The sequence below is a fragment of the Leuresthes tenuis genome, unplaced genomic scaffold (genome assembly GCF_036924035.1).
Source record: "Leuresthes tenuis unplaced genomic scaffold, fLeuTen1.0.hap1 SCAF_14, whole genome shotgun sequence".
Lineage (NCBI taxonomy): Eukaryota > Metazoa > Chordata > Actinopteri > Atheriniformes > Atherinopsidae > Leuresthes > Leuresthes tenuis.
The window spans coordinates 19,908,550-19,924,441 of NW_027325368.1; the positions used below are offsets into that span (position 1 = coordinate 19,908,550).

The following is a 15,892-nucleotide window of genomic DNA, read 5'->3' on the forward strand; positions in this document are numbered from 1 at the left end:
CAGCTTGGATAGGTTCCAACCTCTCTGTGACCCTAAATTGGAATGAGTGGCTATAGAAGATGGATGGAAATTCTTTATTTGCTGGAGGAGAACTCTGGAAGTGCGCCTCACTCTGTCTGCACAGCAATGACATGCGAATGCATCTTGACCGGCTGCCACGACACAGAACGGAGGAGCTTGGACTACAGCACACAGAGGGGGAGAGGGATGCCGTTACATCACCATATCTTTACAGAGCTGAAAGCTGTTTCCTGATCAGTTGGAGTTCAAATCATGATACCCATAACTTTTCAATTCAGCACCTTCACAAACCGCTAATGAAACGCAGCTCGGGAATACCGCAAGACACCGAAGGAGACGGCAATTAAAAACACAAAATACATTTTATTCAGTGAGCACCAGTAAGTCAGTACAAACCTTCTTTTCCTCAGAAAGTCAAGTTTTGCTTTGAACAGAAACATAATCGGACATCAGAAAAACTAACACTCATCTTTACAGGCAGAGCATCTCAATCAAAGCGTGGTCAGAGGAAATCCCCAGTCATTGTGATGTGCATACAAAACCTACCACTACAGAGTAAAAAACATCTGGACAATAACAACACACGTTTATGTACACGCTCCAACTCCATACAGCAACATCAGAATGTGAGCTCACTATTTTTTCACACTAGGTCCTGCTATGGCATAAATTATATATAAAAAAAAAACAATCACATTGATTATAACTCTAATACTAAGACTATGTAGCAGATGTGTTAAAGGTGAAACTAATACAGTGATCTGTGGTGAGCAGCAGGGCGAAAGATCAGAGGAAATCGCTATTTTATCCGGAAACAGACTTGTCATAACACAATCTTCAATAAGCGATGAAAATAGCGTTACTGCGACCTTACAGTAAAATCAAATTAAAGATAAGGTTCGTATTTATAGACTTGGCTCCAGGAAACAGACGCTAATGCCTTTTTTCTTTTTTGGTTTTAGTCATCTGCCAAAAAGTCTAGATGTCAAACTTCATCTGCAGCATGTCTTCTCCAAATGGTTCATATTATGCTCATCTGGTAGTCTGCGCTTTTCTCAGTGCTGACGAATTAGGAACTTGAGCATTGCTTTAACCAGAATAAGAACAATGTGGCACATTTGCAACCCAAACTTAAAGGTACTATGTCTTCCAGGAAACAGATGGTTTGTCTTTTTATGGGATTTACTGACAGTAACAGAAATACTCAACTGCCAATCTGGAAACAGAAATCCTCCTAAGAGTCGTCTGATTACTTAACCACCGACCTGCAGCACTGTGGTGACATGGAAAAAAGGACAGTGACCTATTGCATTACACCAGTGATTTTGCTGTATATTTCACAGCAAACCGTTTTTCACACAATACTGTTATGTTTTTTTCCCCCTGTATCTCATCTATGGCTGCCCGTAAAATAACTCTACAAAATAGAAGAAAACCGAAAGCTGTGACAACAGTCTGAAGCGTGCAGTGCAAAAACACTGGTAAATATTCCTTTAAGCTTCCCAGCGCAGCTGTCATTACGCCCCACCGCTGTGTGATAACACCTGCAGAGATTGGACCTATCTGAGACGGACGGACAACAGTAGGAGCTGCTGACTCACACCTGGGTTCAGGTGGGAACTAAACATGAGAGCAAAACTAAATGACAGGAACTTCAGTGTGCGTGTTATGCTCATTTAGCATGTGAGGACTGTCTATGTGTGCATGTGCCTGTGTGCGTTCTCCAACTGTGTCACATGTTCAACTTTAAGCATGCCTGCATGTGTGTTCATGTGTTAATGTGTGTGTGTGTGTTTGCTATGTCTCGTCAGGTCCTCCTTTGGTGTGTGTTCCCTACGTATGTGTTCTCTATACACAGCACTATGTAGTGGTTGGAGCAGGAGCGGACGTGTTGCCCCAGCAGTCGTCCCGTCTGCAGCAGCGCAGCCTGGCCCGTCACCGCCATGTCCGCCGTCCTCCACGCCTCGCAGTAGTTAGTGGTCAGACGGATGCCCACAGTGCTGGATCCATGCCATATCATCTTCTCTGGCCTGAGAGAGGGGGATAGGGGCTTAGTGGGCATGGCTCCAGTGACGATTAGCAGTCATGTTAAACAAAGGAGGTACATCCTCTTATCATCCTCAAACTGAATGTTTAAGGAAATGATTTAAAAAAAAACAATAATTTGGTCCTCAACAGACATTAGCTTGCAGACATCCATTTCGGCACTGCTCCCTTAGGGTCTCACCACAGCATTTCAGTCAGGTTGAGGACTGAACCAATTAAACATTCTTAAACATTTTACATGGTTCAGATTTGGAAAATGTGGATTAAAGTATGTTGATGTCTGAATGCTCCCTTTCAATTTACTAAGCTGACACTTATTGACTGTATCAGGCACCTCTCCACCTTTGCATCCTTCAGTTTGTTCTGATATTCTATCCATAAGTCCTAATAAGTCCAAATACACAAAATTACTTAAAATACTGCCAGCACCACTACATCCCATTTCTGTCCATAAATATTTTCCCCCTCTTGATTACATGCTCTCACCATGCTGAGTCGGTCATTACGTTGCGGCCATCAAAGGAGTAGATGGGCGTGGACGGATCAAACAAGCCGCCATTCCCAGAGAAGATGGACATCCAACTACTGAATAACACTTCGCCCTGAGAGCAGGAGGAAGTAACCTGGTTAACTTAATGGAAAGTGTCAGCAGAAGACAAGCTACACATTACGACTACTGAATGTGTCTTTAAACTGGCTGGAATACAAGGAGTGGCATTCCCAAACGAGCAGAAATATTGTGCAACTGAGCAACAGAAAAATATATCAATATCGCAGTGAAACGTGTTATATCTGAAGCCATACTGTAAATGCAAATGCAAACATTTTCTCACCCTGAGATTGACCACAGGCAGGTCATTGCGGTCGGCCTTCCTCACAATGGTTGCCAGGTCCTGGAGGTGTGAGGACAGGAAGGCCCTGTAGGTGGAGGTGAGCCCCATGGAGCGCGCCTGCTGGTAGCACTGGAAGTCCGCCCCACGGATGCCGCGCATGTCCCCTTTGAGTGGTGCATTCAGTGCAACCAGATGGAGCTACAGGGAAGAGCAGAAACTTTTACTGCCTCCAGACCTGGTGCATTATTCACCACAGATCCGACACGAGGACAGGGACTACACAAATGATCCAAATCATTTTACTGTCTGGGTCTGGTACAGAGATTAAGATCTAAGTGTGTTTGTTACTCTCACCCCAGGCGCAGAGCTGATGGTCTGTGGTAGGATGTTGTAGCTGGGCTGATATCCTCTACTGCCATCCTGCAACTCCTATTTGATAAAAACATGAACTAAAGTTACCTGCCAACAGCCCTCTGATGGTGTGTGTGTGTGTGTGTGTGAGATCGAACCTGGCTGTGGACCCTGTGGGGTCTGCTCCGGTCTCTGGTTCTGCTGAGGGCCTGAGATGCCTCCGACGAGGAAGGTCCATATTGGATCAACTCTCCGAGCTGAAAGATGATGTGAGAAATGGACAAACACTTTAATATTTCAAGGCGTGTTTTAGACAACATTATTACTGTCACGTTCTTAGTCCAAAACCCCCCACAGATGTATGTACATTCCCACACATGTGGTGTAGCTCACACTTTTTTTATAGCCCCAATGGCAGTTTGTGATATACGGTGTATACTATAAAGCTGCAGAAATGTAAATGAGGTGCACTGTGACAGACACACGGTACAAACCGGAATGTGTTGCCAGCCTTTGCGGGTCCTGATGTACAGCTCTCCTCCCCTCTCTGACACATACGCCAAGGTTCCCTCGGCAGCGCGGTGCGTCTCTCGGGTGAGAGCGTGGATCGTCTTATATGCGGTCACCTGAATGAGCACCGTAACAACATACTGTAAGTGCTGAGCCTTTGGGGGAATTTGAAGGATAATCCGTTCATTTTTATCTTCCACAGAGCAAGTATCGTACCGGACTGGCGTAACCTGCAGATCCTGGTGGGCCGGGGGGACCAGGTGGACCGGGGATACTGACAGCTGTTGATAAGTATGTTGAACATTTAACATATAAAACCAGTCTCAGTATAACTACTTTGTTTCTTTATCTCTCTCTCAAACAAACACTCACACTCATATGCAGGTGCTGGTCCTGGGGCCCCAGCAGGGCCGGGGGGGCCTTGGGGTCCAGGTTGTCCAGAACCAGGAGGTCCAGGCTGACCGGGATATCCTACTGGTCCCGGAGGTCCGACGATGGAATCACCTTTTGGACCCTTGAAGCACGAATAAAAAAAGCTACATTACTTACTAATTCTCCACAGGTACACATATGCAGTCACTCCTACCCAGTATGCTTCAAAGTTTAAGTTAATGCCTGTTTTTTTAATGCTGTCATACAGTTACTGATCAAAGGTTAGTCTGATCCAGCATTTATTTGAGAAGCGTGTCTTATATTCTGCTGCTTTTTAGAACAAAGAGAGGCTGAGACTTTCAAAGGTGAAGACATAAAGAAACACATTTTCTCATCCTACATGGTAAAGAGTTTTCTGATGTCATCATCTTCTTCGAAATGTAATTCGAAGTGCTTCGAAATATCATTGGAGGATTCACCAAATTTGCACATATCTCGGTGTGCGAGGCACAACAATAAAACAAATGCTGAACGGTTGCGGCCCTCAGACAGCACTGAGACCACAAAGGGGGAAACTGCCCTTTGGTCTGATGAGTCAAGATTTGAAATTCTTTTTGGACACATTGAGGAGAGAGATCGTGCGTCTTGTTATTACAGCACAGTACAAAAGCTACAAAAGCATCTGTCATTTTTTTATTTACGAATGTTACTTGTCACTGCCACCCCATCTTTTGAGCTTAAATGACATTATTCTCAGGATCAAGCTGAACTCACCACAAGTCCGGACCTCCCCGGCACTCCCGGAGGACCAGGCAGGCCCGAGTCACCCTTCTCTCCCTTCTCACCTTTGGGTCCAAGGTCACCCTTATCTCCCTGAGAGATGCACCAAGAGAAAGGAGAAAAGGAGATCAACCCCACTGACAGACAAGTCAAGTAAGTAAGGTGCTTCTTGTGCAGTAAACTGCCTTTTTGTGTTACTGTATACTCTAGCAAGAGAATGAATTGTATACAGCTTACGGCTTGTTCCACATCTTACAGATTTACACATTCAGCAGACACAGAACATTTTACCATTAACTTATTCACAGTTTTTTTTTGGTTCTTTGTATCTACTCACCACAGTTCCGTCAGGAAACCTGGGGGCTGAGAGGAAAAATGATCACATTATATCATATAGCAATTACCTTTGCGAGCACATTAGTTTTAAGCGAATCACAATGAGTGAAACCAGTGTTGGTTGGAGTTGGCTGCGGTTAAAGAGCCGTGTGTTAAAGTCTTACCAGGCGTCCCTGGCTCACCCGGCAGTCCCTCATCTCCTTTGTCTCCTTTCAGGACCAGAGAATCTCCCCTTTTCACTGACTCCTTCACACACACACACACACACACACACACAGTGCAGTTAGCACAGCCGAACAGATTGATGCACAAATGTTCTGACTTATTTGCTGATCTTAAAAGGTCACATTTAAAGAACATGTTAAACACTGTAAAAGGACTGTGGATTATTTGGATTATGACATCAAAAACATCTGCTGTCAGCACTGCAAAAACAAAAAGAGTTAAATACAAGGGATGCATGCCATGGACAGCATGTAGCGCTGTCACTGGATTATTCTGGAGGTTAAAATACAGGGATTAAGCTCAAAGCAGGAACATTTTATCTCAGTGATGTCCTGAAGACCCCTACCTTTACAATAATCACTGTCATCTTACATTAAAACCATTTAATAAAGTAACCGATGGGCCATTGCTGCAAATCATTAGCAACCCTGGGTCTCTTCTTAGCGTCTTTCACCAGTTTTAAAAGAATCTTCTAACAGGAGGCTGAAAAGTAAAAACCAAACCCACACACCCAGCCCCAGGAAAGAAAGTCAAAGACATTTCAGGAATCTAGTTAACAACACATAGATCAGAGATGGAGGCAGTCACAAACAAGCTTATTACAGCCATAATATTAAATATATATACACCAGAGATAGGATTTCATACAGTTTCCTTCCGAAAGTGACTGATCCAATGAAAAAAGCGACTTGCAACCAGCTCTGATCTACAGCTACTGAAGGTTCACCCAACTTCCTCTTCCTTAAGCTGATGAGCGGGGAGAGAGAAGATGAGGCAAGCAGGATTCAGACTCAGACCCCCTTTTTCACAACAAGCATTAACATTTGCCCTGAGTGGTAAACTAACTGTATGCACAAAAGTACACGTGACAAATTGATTTTAGGTTTTTGTTGAGAGGAAATCGATAAGAAAGTTGTGTTTTTTTCCACCTTCTGGTTATCTATATATAACTTGCATATGAGACAAATGTTAAAGCCTGCTGGGAAAAGGCCTTTTCAACATTCATGTAGTCTTCCCAAAGACCATTAGGAGGGCAAGAGGAGGAAATTAAGGACGGGGGGGGACAGAGGGGAATGGGGTTTTGTTTAAAGCCCAGACCAGAGACTCGTCATGCTGTGAGACCCACACACCACCAGAACCACCAGAAGGTCCCATTTCCAACTGAAACAGACCAATCAGATGGTCCGACTCAGACTTACTCGTCCCTTTTTGCAGTGCGGTCTCGGGCGCACCGGGAACACTGTCTTTAGGATTCAAAGAAGAGCAGTGGAATCAGACTAATGCTTGAACAGAGTTACGGTCAAAACAAGATGAGCTGTTTCAGGCAACATTCCTCAGTGCCTGCTACTGTTTGTAAGCTGGAACAGCAGCCTCACACTTACTTTGGACTATTCTTTCTGCAAAACTTATGGTTCATTCAACATTAATCACCAAATGGCAGAAAAACTGAGATGATTTTACTTTCTTCCACCGTGTCGTCTCTGCTCTCTTTGAAGAGAGAGACAAATGTAGGTGAAAGTCACCATTCATGTTGGAGCAGATTCTTAAAGTTCTCCAGCTTAGACATTAAAATAATGAATTTCCTATAATGCTGGATGGTAATATGTCCTATATTTTGTGCGTCTTCTGTTCATACTTACTCCATTGAGTCCAGATATTCTTCCTGGAGTCCCAGGTGGACCGGGAGGACCTGGAGGTCCCTGAGGGACCGAGAGAGGGAGGGAGCAAAAACACTTATTGTTCCCGTAACTTTCTTTTTTTCTGACCTTTAAAAGTTCAACAGTTTGTCTGGGAAACACGTCAATAATCTATATCATTCACCAAACATTCTTTAAAGCAAATGTATATCTAAAAATCTACTTTAGCAGTTTTAACAAACATGTATTCATTTATTTATTAGGGATTAGTTCTGTGGTATGAACAAAGTCTTTGCACACTAAAGAAATCCCTCGTGCTCATTTTAATATCGATGCACGATTTTTTCCGTAAGTGCCTCTGAGATTGTGGCCCTTGTTAAAGCAATCGGTTTCACTGTCTTTGGATTTCGTTTGGGCAATTTTGACTCATCTATCTTTTCATAGAGTGTGTGTGTGAGTGTGATCTGCGTGAGCACACGGCCCAGGCCTCAGGATCTTTTAATGGGGTCAGTAGGACTTTACTGTATGAGGAACAACACATCAGAACACCACTATAAGACAGGAGGTGCGAACAGTTCTGAGGCTTAGGATCACGTCATAAATCTGACGTTAACTTTTCTTCGGGGCCTTTTTTAGTGATATCGAGGAGTGAGGCCTAATGGCTTAAAAGAATATTAAAAGAAGGATTTTGATAATAGCATAACTGAATTCTGAAATAGTTTGTCTAGATGTGAAATCATCGACCTTACGTATGATTAAACCATTGATAAATGCTAAATGCACTGATATTCGGTATATTGTGAAATGCTTTATCTGAAAACCGTTCTCCTTGTCTGCCTCCACTCACCGGTAGGCCAACAGACTCTCCTCTGTCACCTTTCCTTCCAGGTATACCAGGTCGCCCCTACAGAAAGAGAAAGAATGAAACGTTTGCTGCCAGTAAAATTGAATGAATATTGATTCATTTCTTTCTTATGGTAAACGATAAAGATTCTTTCACAAATGCATACATGTTTCACACAGCATTTCTGTGCACTTCTTCTCATTGGTATTTACGCATCTGCTTCACAAACAACTTGCAGTGCAGATTTTCAGGTACGATAGATTAAAAAAACAAAAAAGTACTCACAGGGCGACCAGGGAAGCCATATTCTCCTTTTTGCCCAGAAGGCCCGATAGGTCCCTGAAATAAACAAACAAACACTTACTGAATGCACAAGAAACATCAGCATCAGTATGGTCTCTTCACTGAACGATCTGACAAGAATTCATTAAATCACCATGAGTCCGGTAGCTCCTGGGAAGCCGCGGCTGCCCTGTGAAAATACAAATCAGCGCAGCAATGAATACGTTTTTAACGAATGCATTTTTCTGTAGCAGTAATTTCAGAACAGTTATTTCTGTAGTGTGACAGATGTGTTGTTCCCATTTTCTCAAAGCCTTGTGTGTGTTCCTAAGTCAAGCTTTGGGAAGGTTTCAGCTCTGCTGCATCCATTATAATCCTTGAGCGACTCACATTTCTTACCCCTCGTGTCACCCTTCTTATTGTATAACACAAACTAAAACATGACTATGGGCTTTTCACACATTAGCAGGAGGTCATTATTTGATATTACTTCAATTAACGGTGTAGTTCTATGTCACATTACATCAACCGCAGCTACAGGAATGTGATCCACTGCAGACAGTGTCCTTATACGTGGTTGGGATTGCAGTGTGTGAAACGGTGGTAACACAGAGACACAGCGACTTCCCTGTGAGTAGGTTTAGGACATTACCCTGATTTAGCAGATGTTTTTATTAAACCGGAGTATAGAATAGTAATTGCACTCACCGAGTATTGCAGCAAGGTTTTAGTTCAAAAGGATTTGAATATCTTTTTGAGTGAAGTAACTACAGAGCGCTACAAAGCTCAACTCAGGCCAGTGGAGAGAAGAAAAACTATATAATGTATATTTGGGCTTGAGGTTAATAAAGGTGCTCGTACATTCATCGGTCAAGCTGATCTGTGCTCTGTGAGAACACATAAGATACCATTGATTTATGTATTTAGAGGTGATGTTATCTATGCCCACAGGTGGTGATTCTCTGACCAATAAGCACTCTGCAGGGTTTCCATGTCTTTGTATAGTATGGGTTGGCTTTGCCACTACAGCCAGTTAGGGCTGTAAGGCCACTTTTCTGGTACCTTTGTGCCTCTGGGCCCCGGAGGGCCTCTTGGTGCAGACAGGATAGAGCCATCAGCAGCGACAGTCACCCCTGGTTCTCCTTTTTCACCCTGTTGGAGTAAATAGAAGATATGAAAGAGGTGCTTAAATATATTTTCTTGCTAAGAACAAATGTTTCTAGGCATCATGGTGTGATGCTTTTTCGTGTTTGCATTTTCTTGTACCCAGTTCTCACCTTGAGCCCTGCTGGCCCCTCTGTACCTACAAGGCCTTTGTCTCCCTTTGGTCCCCTGGGGCCCTGATAAGCAATGAGACAATAATCAGGCAACGCTGGGAGATTTAGCTGAAACTGTCATGATACTGCGAATTCTAGTTTCTCTACTTTTTTTCTCTAATTTTATTCATTCCTCTAGGTTGTTGAAAGGATGCTGTGGAAACAAACTATCATACCAGAGACTACTAGTTAGCTCCCAAGCTGGCAAAAATATTTGCAGTAGTATGGGTACGTACCACGTTTAGCACAAAGACAGCAATGCAAATGCAAAATTGAGAGAAAAAAATACATTAGCTAGCTTTCAGATAGCTGTTGCATTTCTGTTGACAAATTCAAAAGAGTCAGAAAAATGTTTCAGTCCAAATTCATCTGAACTCAGTCAACTGGTTAGAAGCACGCTCAGCATACAGTGACACAACAAAAAGCTCTTACTGGAAATCCAGCTCTGCCAGGCAAGCCTTCAGGGCCCTGCAACGTGCAAAGTAACACACACACACGCACACACACGTATGCATGCACACACAGGTGTTAGCACACATAGCAAAAGCCATTGGGCTTGGTTAAAGTCATACATGAAATGCATTAAATATATAAAAAAAACAATCCTTGAAGTCCTTCAACAGCTGTTGGGTCTTTTCTAGCTTGAATGTTTCAGTTAGCTGCTGTAATTCATACAATATCCTTCTCATCAATCAACACTGCAAGAGTTGCAATGTATTTATGTTTGTAGGTCAGGGAGGGAGCACAAAACATTTAACCACTTAATATTCACGGTCACTTTGTTTTCATAGCTGAAAGCTACGCACCATTGGCCCTGGAGGGCCTCTGATCTCTGTGATGTTGAGTATACCATCTGGAGCATTCAGGAGCAGCTGCAGGGACAACATATGACAAGGAAGTTGTTTTGAGAGGAAATCCATTGAGTCCATTGTCAGTTCCACCAATACACTTTGGTGAAGGGATGGTGTTATTTTGCATAGCTACAAAAACTATTTAAAATAATTCAATGTTGTTAGGATCTGATGCCTGTCCTCTGGAGGATTCTTTGAACGACAAAGCTTTTCATTTTACCATACAATTACAAAAGAAACTTTACGGCTCTATCTATTGGCTAGAGACAAAACTATCGACAATTAAACTGCAGTAAAAATCATTTGTGTTGGATGTGATCTGATTTAGTAGTAACTAGTTCATGTGCTAATGATGACTTTTTAATTTTTTTCTGTATTGACCTTTTTCTTAAATTCTTTTTCCTTTTTACATCTAATTATAAACATGTGTGTTTGTGTGGATGCCTACATCCTGCAGATTAGCAACAGGTCCAGGAGGTCCGGGAGGCCCAGGTGGTCCTGTGATACTGAATCCATCAGCACCTTGATCGCCCTGTAGTACACAGAATTAAGTAAATCTATACATGGTATTTGGAAGACAGGGCAAGTGATGGCAAAAAAGCAACACTGAATATAGAATACAACCAAGAATTCAACATCCAGGAGTAAACAATGCTAAGAAAGTGGAACAAACTGTGTTCACTGCATTAAACAGTAAATTCTACTCAGCAACCCTACCTTGGGTCCTGGACTGCCTTTTTCTCCTTTAGCCCCCTGTTTTTAGAGAGGAAAAAATTAGTTAATTCAGCCAAGAACAGAGGAATTCATTTCAAACAACATTTTGGTTTGGCAAACAGGTTAGCAAGTGGCTGCAGATTTAAATCCTTGCTTTTTAAAGTAAAAACAAGTTTCATTTGAAGTTAGAACTCTGGCCCCCAGATGAAATTTAGGATTGAGATTCTTTTAGCTGTCTTTTTGTTTTCTATTAACTTTGGAAGGAATGATCTGATGCTTTACTTGCAAAATCATCTCTTTCTGTTGACACTGAAGTGTGCGACCCTGAACTATGTTTGGCCTGGAAGTGAACAGGTTTTTATCAGTTTTTCACTGAAAACATTGTCCTTGTGAGACTGTAAACAGTAGGGAGAGTAAACCCAAAAGATAAAACACTGTGAATGACACATAGATTATCTCCTTGTTGAAAGAAAGGATATAACTTTGACCCAAAATTCCTCTTTGCTACAGCTTTTAAAGCAACACTTGATCATATCTATCCATTCATGCTAACTGGGATTTTGATGCACAAACATGAAGACAGGATTGTGAGTATGAGCAGCCTGGGACAACAGTACATTACACTTCCTTGCCATTTTTTTCTTAATTAAAAACCTTGATAATAAAGTAATACTTGTCTTTTCCTAAGTCTTTTTTTTTTTTTTACTATTTGACCGTACCTCTGGTAAAGTGTCATAGTAAGGAACATTACTGAAATGTGTATGACACCTAGCAAGACAGCTGAAAAGTTTTAAACCCAATTGTCAAAACTTGCCTTGTACAATTCTAACAACTGTACAGCTAAACTATTATTTTAAACATAAATAAGGTCACCCATTGCTGCTACAATCTAGAACCCGCTACTTACCCTAGCACCTGGTAGTCCAGCAGGACCCTGAAGACCCTCTGGACCTGGGTCCCCTGGTTCACCCTGCAATCATACACAGTGGAGTCAGACACAACTCAACTGCTGCACATAGTGGATGTAATTTTACTGTTACATGTTTGCCTGAGGCAGCATACACACATATATGCACTGTATTGGTGTGCAACGTTCACATGCAACCCCGAATCAACAGTTGAGACGGAGTTTAAAATGTAAATAAAAACACAATCTAATGATCAATGATGAACATGATGAACAAAAAGAGAATATATATGCTGAAAGTGAGAGATTTTACTATTTCATTTTAATTGGCTAGTGGTTGCACATCTCGGAAAAGCTGGAGTGGATCTGCATCTGGTGGAATACGTTGCTACTATGATCGGGCATAAAAGTGCACCGTAGAAAGGTAGAGTCTCTCAGAAGCAAAGGAGGGCAGAGGTTCAGCAGTCTGCAAAGAACTGCATCTACAAATTGTGGAGCGATCTCAGAATAATGCTGCTCCATGTAAAATTTGAAAGACTTTGAATATTCCGTCATCTACACTACATAATGTGATCAAAGAGACTTTTCAGAGACATCTCTGTGTGCGATCTACGGCCCCCCAGTGCATTAAAAACAGGCACAATTCTGTGATGGAAATCCCTGCACGGGCCTAGGAGCCCTTTCAGAAATCCCTTGCCAAAGCCAATTTAAATTGCTTAGCCAGCTGATCTATATGGCATCCCAAGTGCAAAAATATGTCTGATGTCATATGATTCAGACAAGAATGGGACAACATTCCTCTCCTAAAGGTCCAGCAATTCACCTCAGTTGCCAGATGTTTACAGATTGTTGTTAAAAGTTGCAAAGTGGTAAACACGGCCCTGTTCCAATCTTTTTGAGACATGTTGTTGCCATCAGAGTCAAGAATTTGAGTTAATATTTTTCATGAAAGGCTCAAACGTCTCACTTTCAACATTTGGTGTGTTTTCTAGGTCCTATTCTGAGTCAAGTACTGGTTTATAGGGTTTGAAAATCCTTGCATTCAGTTTTTCATTTACATTTTACACAGCGTCCAAACCTTTTTGGAATTGGGGGTTGAGATTCTTCCTTTGGAGATTGGTAATGGTTTTCAAAGATAGAAAACCATAGATTATCAACATCTTGTAGAGTAGTGATCAATACAAGTTTGACAAAACCAACATCAGTTGTGCACTGAAGAGTAACAGTAAAAACAGAGAATGAGGAGAAGTATATAATAGAGGGCCGTGTAATGGAAGAAGCACGAGCAGTGCCATTTCAAAGTGCACTTACCTTGACCGAGAGCCCTGCAGCTCCTGGGGCTCCATCCTTACCCTGTAGTTAAAAACATAGTTAAAAAAGACAGCAACTTCAGTTAGTGAGCAAGGTGAAGAAATAAAACGAACATGCCCACACAGTATCATGAGATGTTGAATACAAAATACACACTATCCTCTTCAAGCTTAATGTGCACATTAATGAACATTGATGAACTGATTACCGGTGGTCCTTGTGGTCCAGGTAATCCAGGGGGGCCCTAGAGAAAGCAAAACAGAAACTATTTTTTTTTCATCAAACGGTATAGAAACTGTATAAAACATGTACGCTCTTTTCCACTGACCTGTGGGCCTTTGACTCTGGCTCCAATGAGCATGTCATTCTTTCCAGATCCTTCCATATCCTGAAAAAAAAAGTCTCATTTAACTAAAATACTGATAATCCCCTTCTGCTCTGTCCTACTTTCAATTAGCTATCTGTCTCCTTCTCAGTTTATTTGAGATTTGTAGTAGGTGTTTTGTAGAAGTTGGGGTCACCTCCACGAAAAATCTGGTTCCTTGAGGTCCTGGTGGTCCTGGTGGTCCTGGTGGACCAGCTGGGCCCTTCTTTCCTGGTGGACCAGTGGGTCCTTGGAGCCCAGGGGTTCCTGTTACACCCACAGATCCACACTCACCCTAAAGAGACAAACAGAACACTCATACCAGATACTCATCTTCCAAATAACTGTACATTGACTACTTCCTCAGTAGATTAATTGTGTTTATTAGGTGGGAAGCATGTATTAGTTATTTTTTCCCCTACTGTATTATAAATTGTATGAATTACCTTTGGTCCAGGTATCCCTTGTTCTCCCTTGTAAAAAATGAAAAAAAGGCAAGAAACATTACTTTTTTTTATTGGGTCCAACTCAGCATTTTTCCTTGGCAGAGATGAAAATAAAGATGAAATTAAATCAATAACGATACATATGGAATGGGGCGATCTCAAGTTGATCCTGTTGGTTACATTGTGCAGAGACTTCCAGCAGTGTAAGGCAGCCGGTGTAAGAACTAGCATTTTGAGTTTGGAGCAAGTTGCTGCCTCTACTGGAGGAGTTAGCTGGACAGGCGGATCGGGGCAGCGTCAGCAGTGATGGGGACACTGTACTGTTCTATTGTTTAGAAGATGTTAAATCATCAGTCAATCTGTGTTCAAATCCTCCTTTCTGGTTGCTACATGTGATAGAGACACCCCCCCACTAAAAAAAAAAATATATATATATATATATTTTGCAAGCAGTTGAAATGAGCTTCCACTGAAGAGTTGGCTTGCCTCAACCAATGGAATAAGTACATTTGGTTCATGCAAGAGATTAGGACACTAATTTTGAATAGTTGCTAACTCCATAATGCTAAGCAACAGTCAGTAAGTAACAATGTTGAACTTAATGTGGTAAAGCCCCAATTTATAATGTCGGGCATTTAGCAGGAAGGACTGCTGATAAGAATTGGGCAGATCATAAGAGAATACCCACTTCTCGAGGCACAATTACATGACAGGTCTTAGTCCAGTGATGCCCTGATGTATTACAGAAAAAAAAAATTGTCCGGCAAGATTATAATTAGAGACAGGCTCTGCACTGAACCCCCGCAAGCAAGAAGCCAATGGCTTAAGTGATTTTGATACAAACATTTGAGCTCAGAAGCCATAGCACAATCACAGTCCATGCTGATGATCGTACCTTCTCTCCCACACCTCCTGGTGGACCTGGAGATCCATCTGTTCCTGCTGGACCCTGGTCAGACAGACACATACCAAGTATTAAACAAAGCAGTCATAAGTTTGTGGAAAGTAACAGAAAGTATGCTGATATGGAAGCATAGCTCCCTGCTGATCCCTCAGCCATTCCAAGAGGGGCCAACAGCAAGTCCAAGGAAGATGGTCATTCACTTTAAAGGAATCATCAGACTGGTGAAACCGGGTTATTAGTCAGTTTCCTTCAGCCATAACATCATCCATGCCAACATTATGTGCCACTATAACATCTAGACTGCTTGTTGTCTGTCCTGCTAAATGTAGCATGAAGCAGCAGTGATAGCAACCATAGTGGCGAGGATGATTTTATTGTTTTACTTTTTCTCATCACTTGACAGCAAAGCTGAAATAATGAAAAAGTGAATGTATTCCTTTAAATAAAACAAAAGAAGCAATTCAAGACCAAAGCAATACAACGTTTCTGTACCATTTGTACAACAGAAACTGAAAGCATGAGGTGCTGCAGACCTCACGACTAAATTCCAAGGCACACTGATGATACTTTGTGCTTAATGTGTGGCATTGTGTGTATCAGCTTATGCAATGTCACAGCATTTATCTGCGTCCAGAGTTGCCTTCATTTTCAGGCCAAGATCTTGTGCTGATGTGGAAAGCTGCAAAAGGTGAACTCCAGCACATCCCAAACATTCAATGTGAGGTTAAGATTTGGACTCTGTGGTCCATTGTGGTCAAAAATGTGGTCATTTAGAATATCAAAATAGGCAACTGATCTTTTTTTTTCTTCTTCTTTGGAACACAACATTGCTGATCTGACCA

The 15,892-nt window shown here is 42.0% G+C and overlaps 1 protein-coding gene across 1 annotated transcript in view; it reads right to left on the bottom strand.

Annotated features, from left to right (window-relative positions):
• Positions 1 to 371: 371 nt before the first annotated feature.
• Positions 372 to 15,892, bottom strand: part of col15a1b (collagen, type XV, alpha 1b) — a 32,207-nt gene continuing 16,686 nt past the window's right edge. Inside the window, exons 16-44 of the mRNA XM_072364275.1 lie at positions 15,042 to 15,095; positions 14,147 to 14,173; positions 13,858 to 13,995; positions 13,665 to 13,724; positions 13,545 to 13,580; positions 13,337 to 13,378; positions 12,026 to 12,088; positions 11,122 to 11,157; positions 10,853 to 10,936; positions 10,360 to 10,425; positions 9,986 to 10,021; positions 9,515 to 9,577; positions 9,300 to 9,389; positions 8,392 to 8,427; positions 8,241 to 8,294; positions 7,959 to 8,015; positions 7,115 to 7,174; positions 6,674 to 6,718; positions 5,414 to 5,495; positions 5,251 to 5,276; positions 4,908 to 5,006; positions 4,128 to 4,275; positions 3,978 to 4,042; positions 3,746 to 3,877; positions 3,410 to 3,508; positions 3,255 to 3,329; positions 2,901 to 3,098; positions 2,554 to 2,669; positions 372 to 2,051 (exon numbers count right to left, since the gene is read on the bottom strand). Coding sequence (XP_072220376.1) covers positions 1,829 to 2,051; positions 2,554 to 2,669; positions 2,901 to 3,098; positions 3,255 to 3,329; positions 3,410 to 3,508; positions 3,746 to 3,877; positions 3,978 to 4,042; positions 4,128 to 4,275; positions 4,908 to 5,006; positions 5,251 to 5,276; positions 5,414 to 5,495; positions 6,674 to 6,718; positions 7,115 to 7,174; positions 7,959 to 8,015; positions 8,241 to 8,294; positions 8,392 to 8,427; positions 9,300 to 9,389; positions 9,515 to 9,577; positions 9,986 to 10,021; positions 10,360 to 10,425; positions 10,853 to 10,936; positions 11,122 to 11,157; positions 12,026 to 12,088; positions 13,337 to 13,378; positions 13,545 to 13,580; positions 13,665 to 13,724; positions 13,858 to 13,995; positions 14,147 to 14,173; positions 15,042 to 15,095 — 2,310 coding nt within the window. The 3' untranslated portion in view covers positions 372 to 1,828. The remainder of the gene's footprint in view (positions 2,052 to 2,553; positions 2,670 to 2,900; positions 3,099 to 3,254; positions 3,330 to 3,409; positions 3,509 to 3,745; positions 3,878 to 3,977; positions 4,043 to 4,127; positions 4,276 to 4,907; positions 5,007 to 5,250; positions 5,277 to 5,413; positions 5,496 to 6,673; positions 6,719 to 7,114; positions 7,175 to 7,958; positions 8,016 to 8,240; positions 8,295 to 8,391; positions 8,428 to 9,299; positions 9,390 to 9,514; positions 9,578 to 9,985; positions 10,022 to 10,359; positions 10,426 to 10,852; positions 10,937 to 11,121; positions 11,158 to 12,025; positions 12,089 to 13,336; positions 13,379 to 13,544; positions 13,581 to 13,664; positions 13,725 to 13,857; positions 13,996 to 14,146; positions 14,174 to 15,041; positions 15,096 to 15,892) is intronic.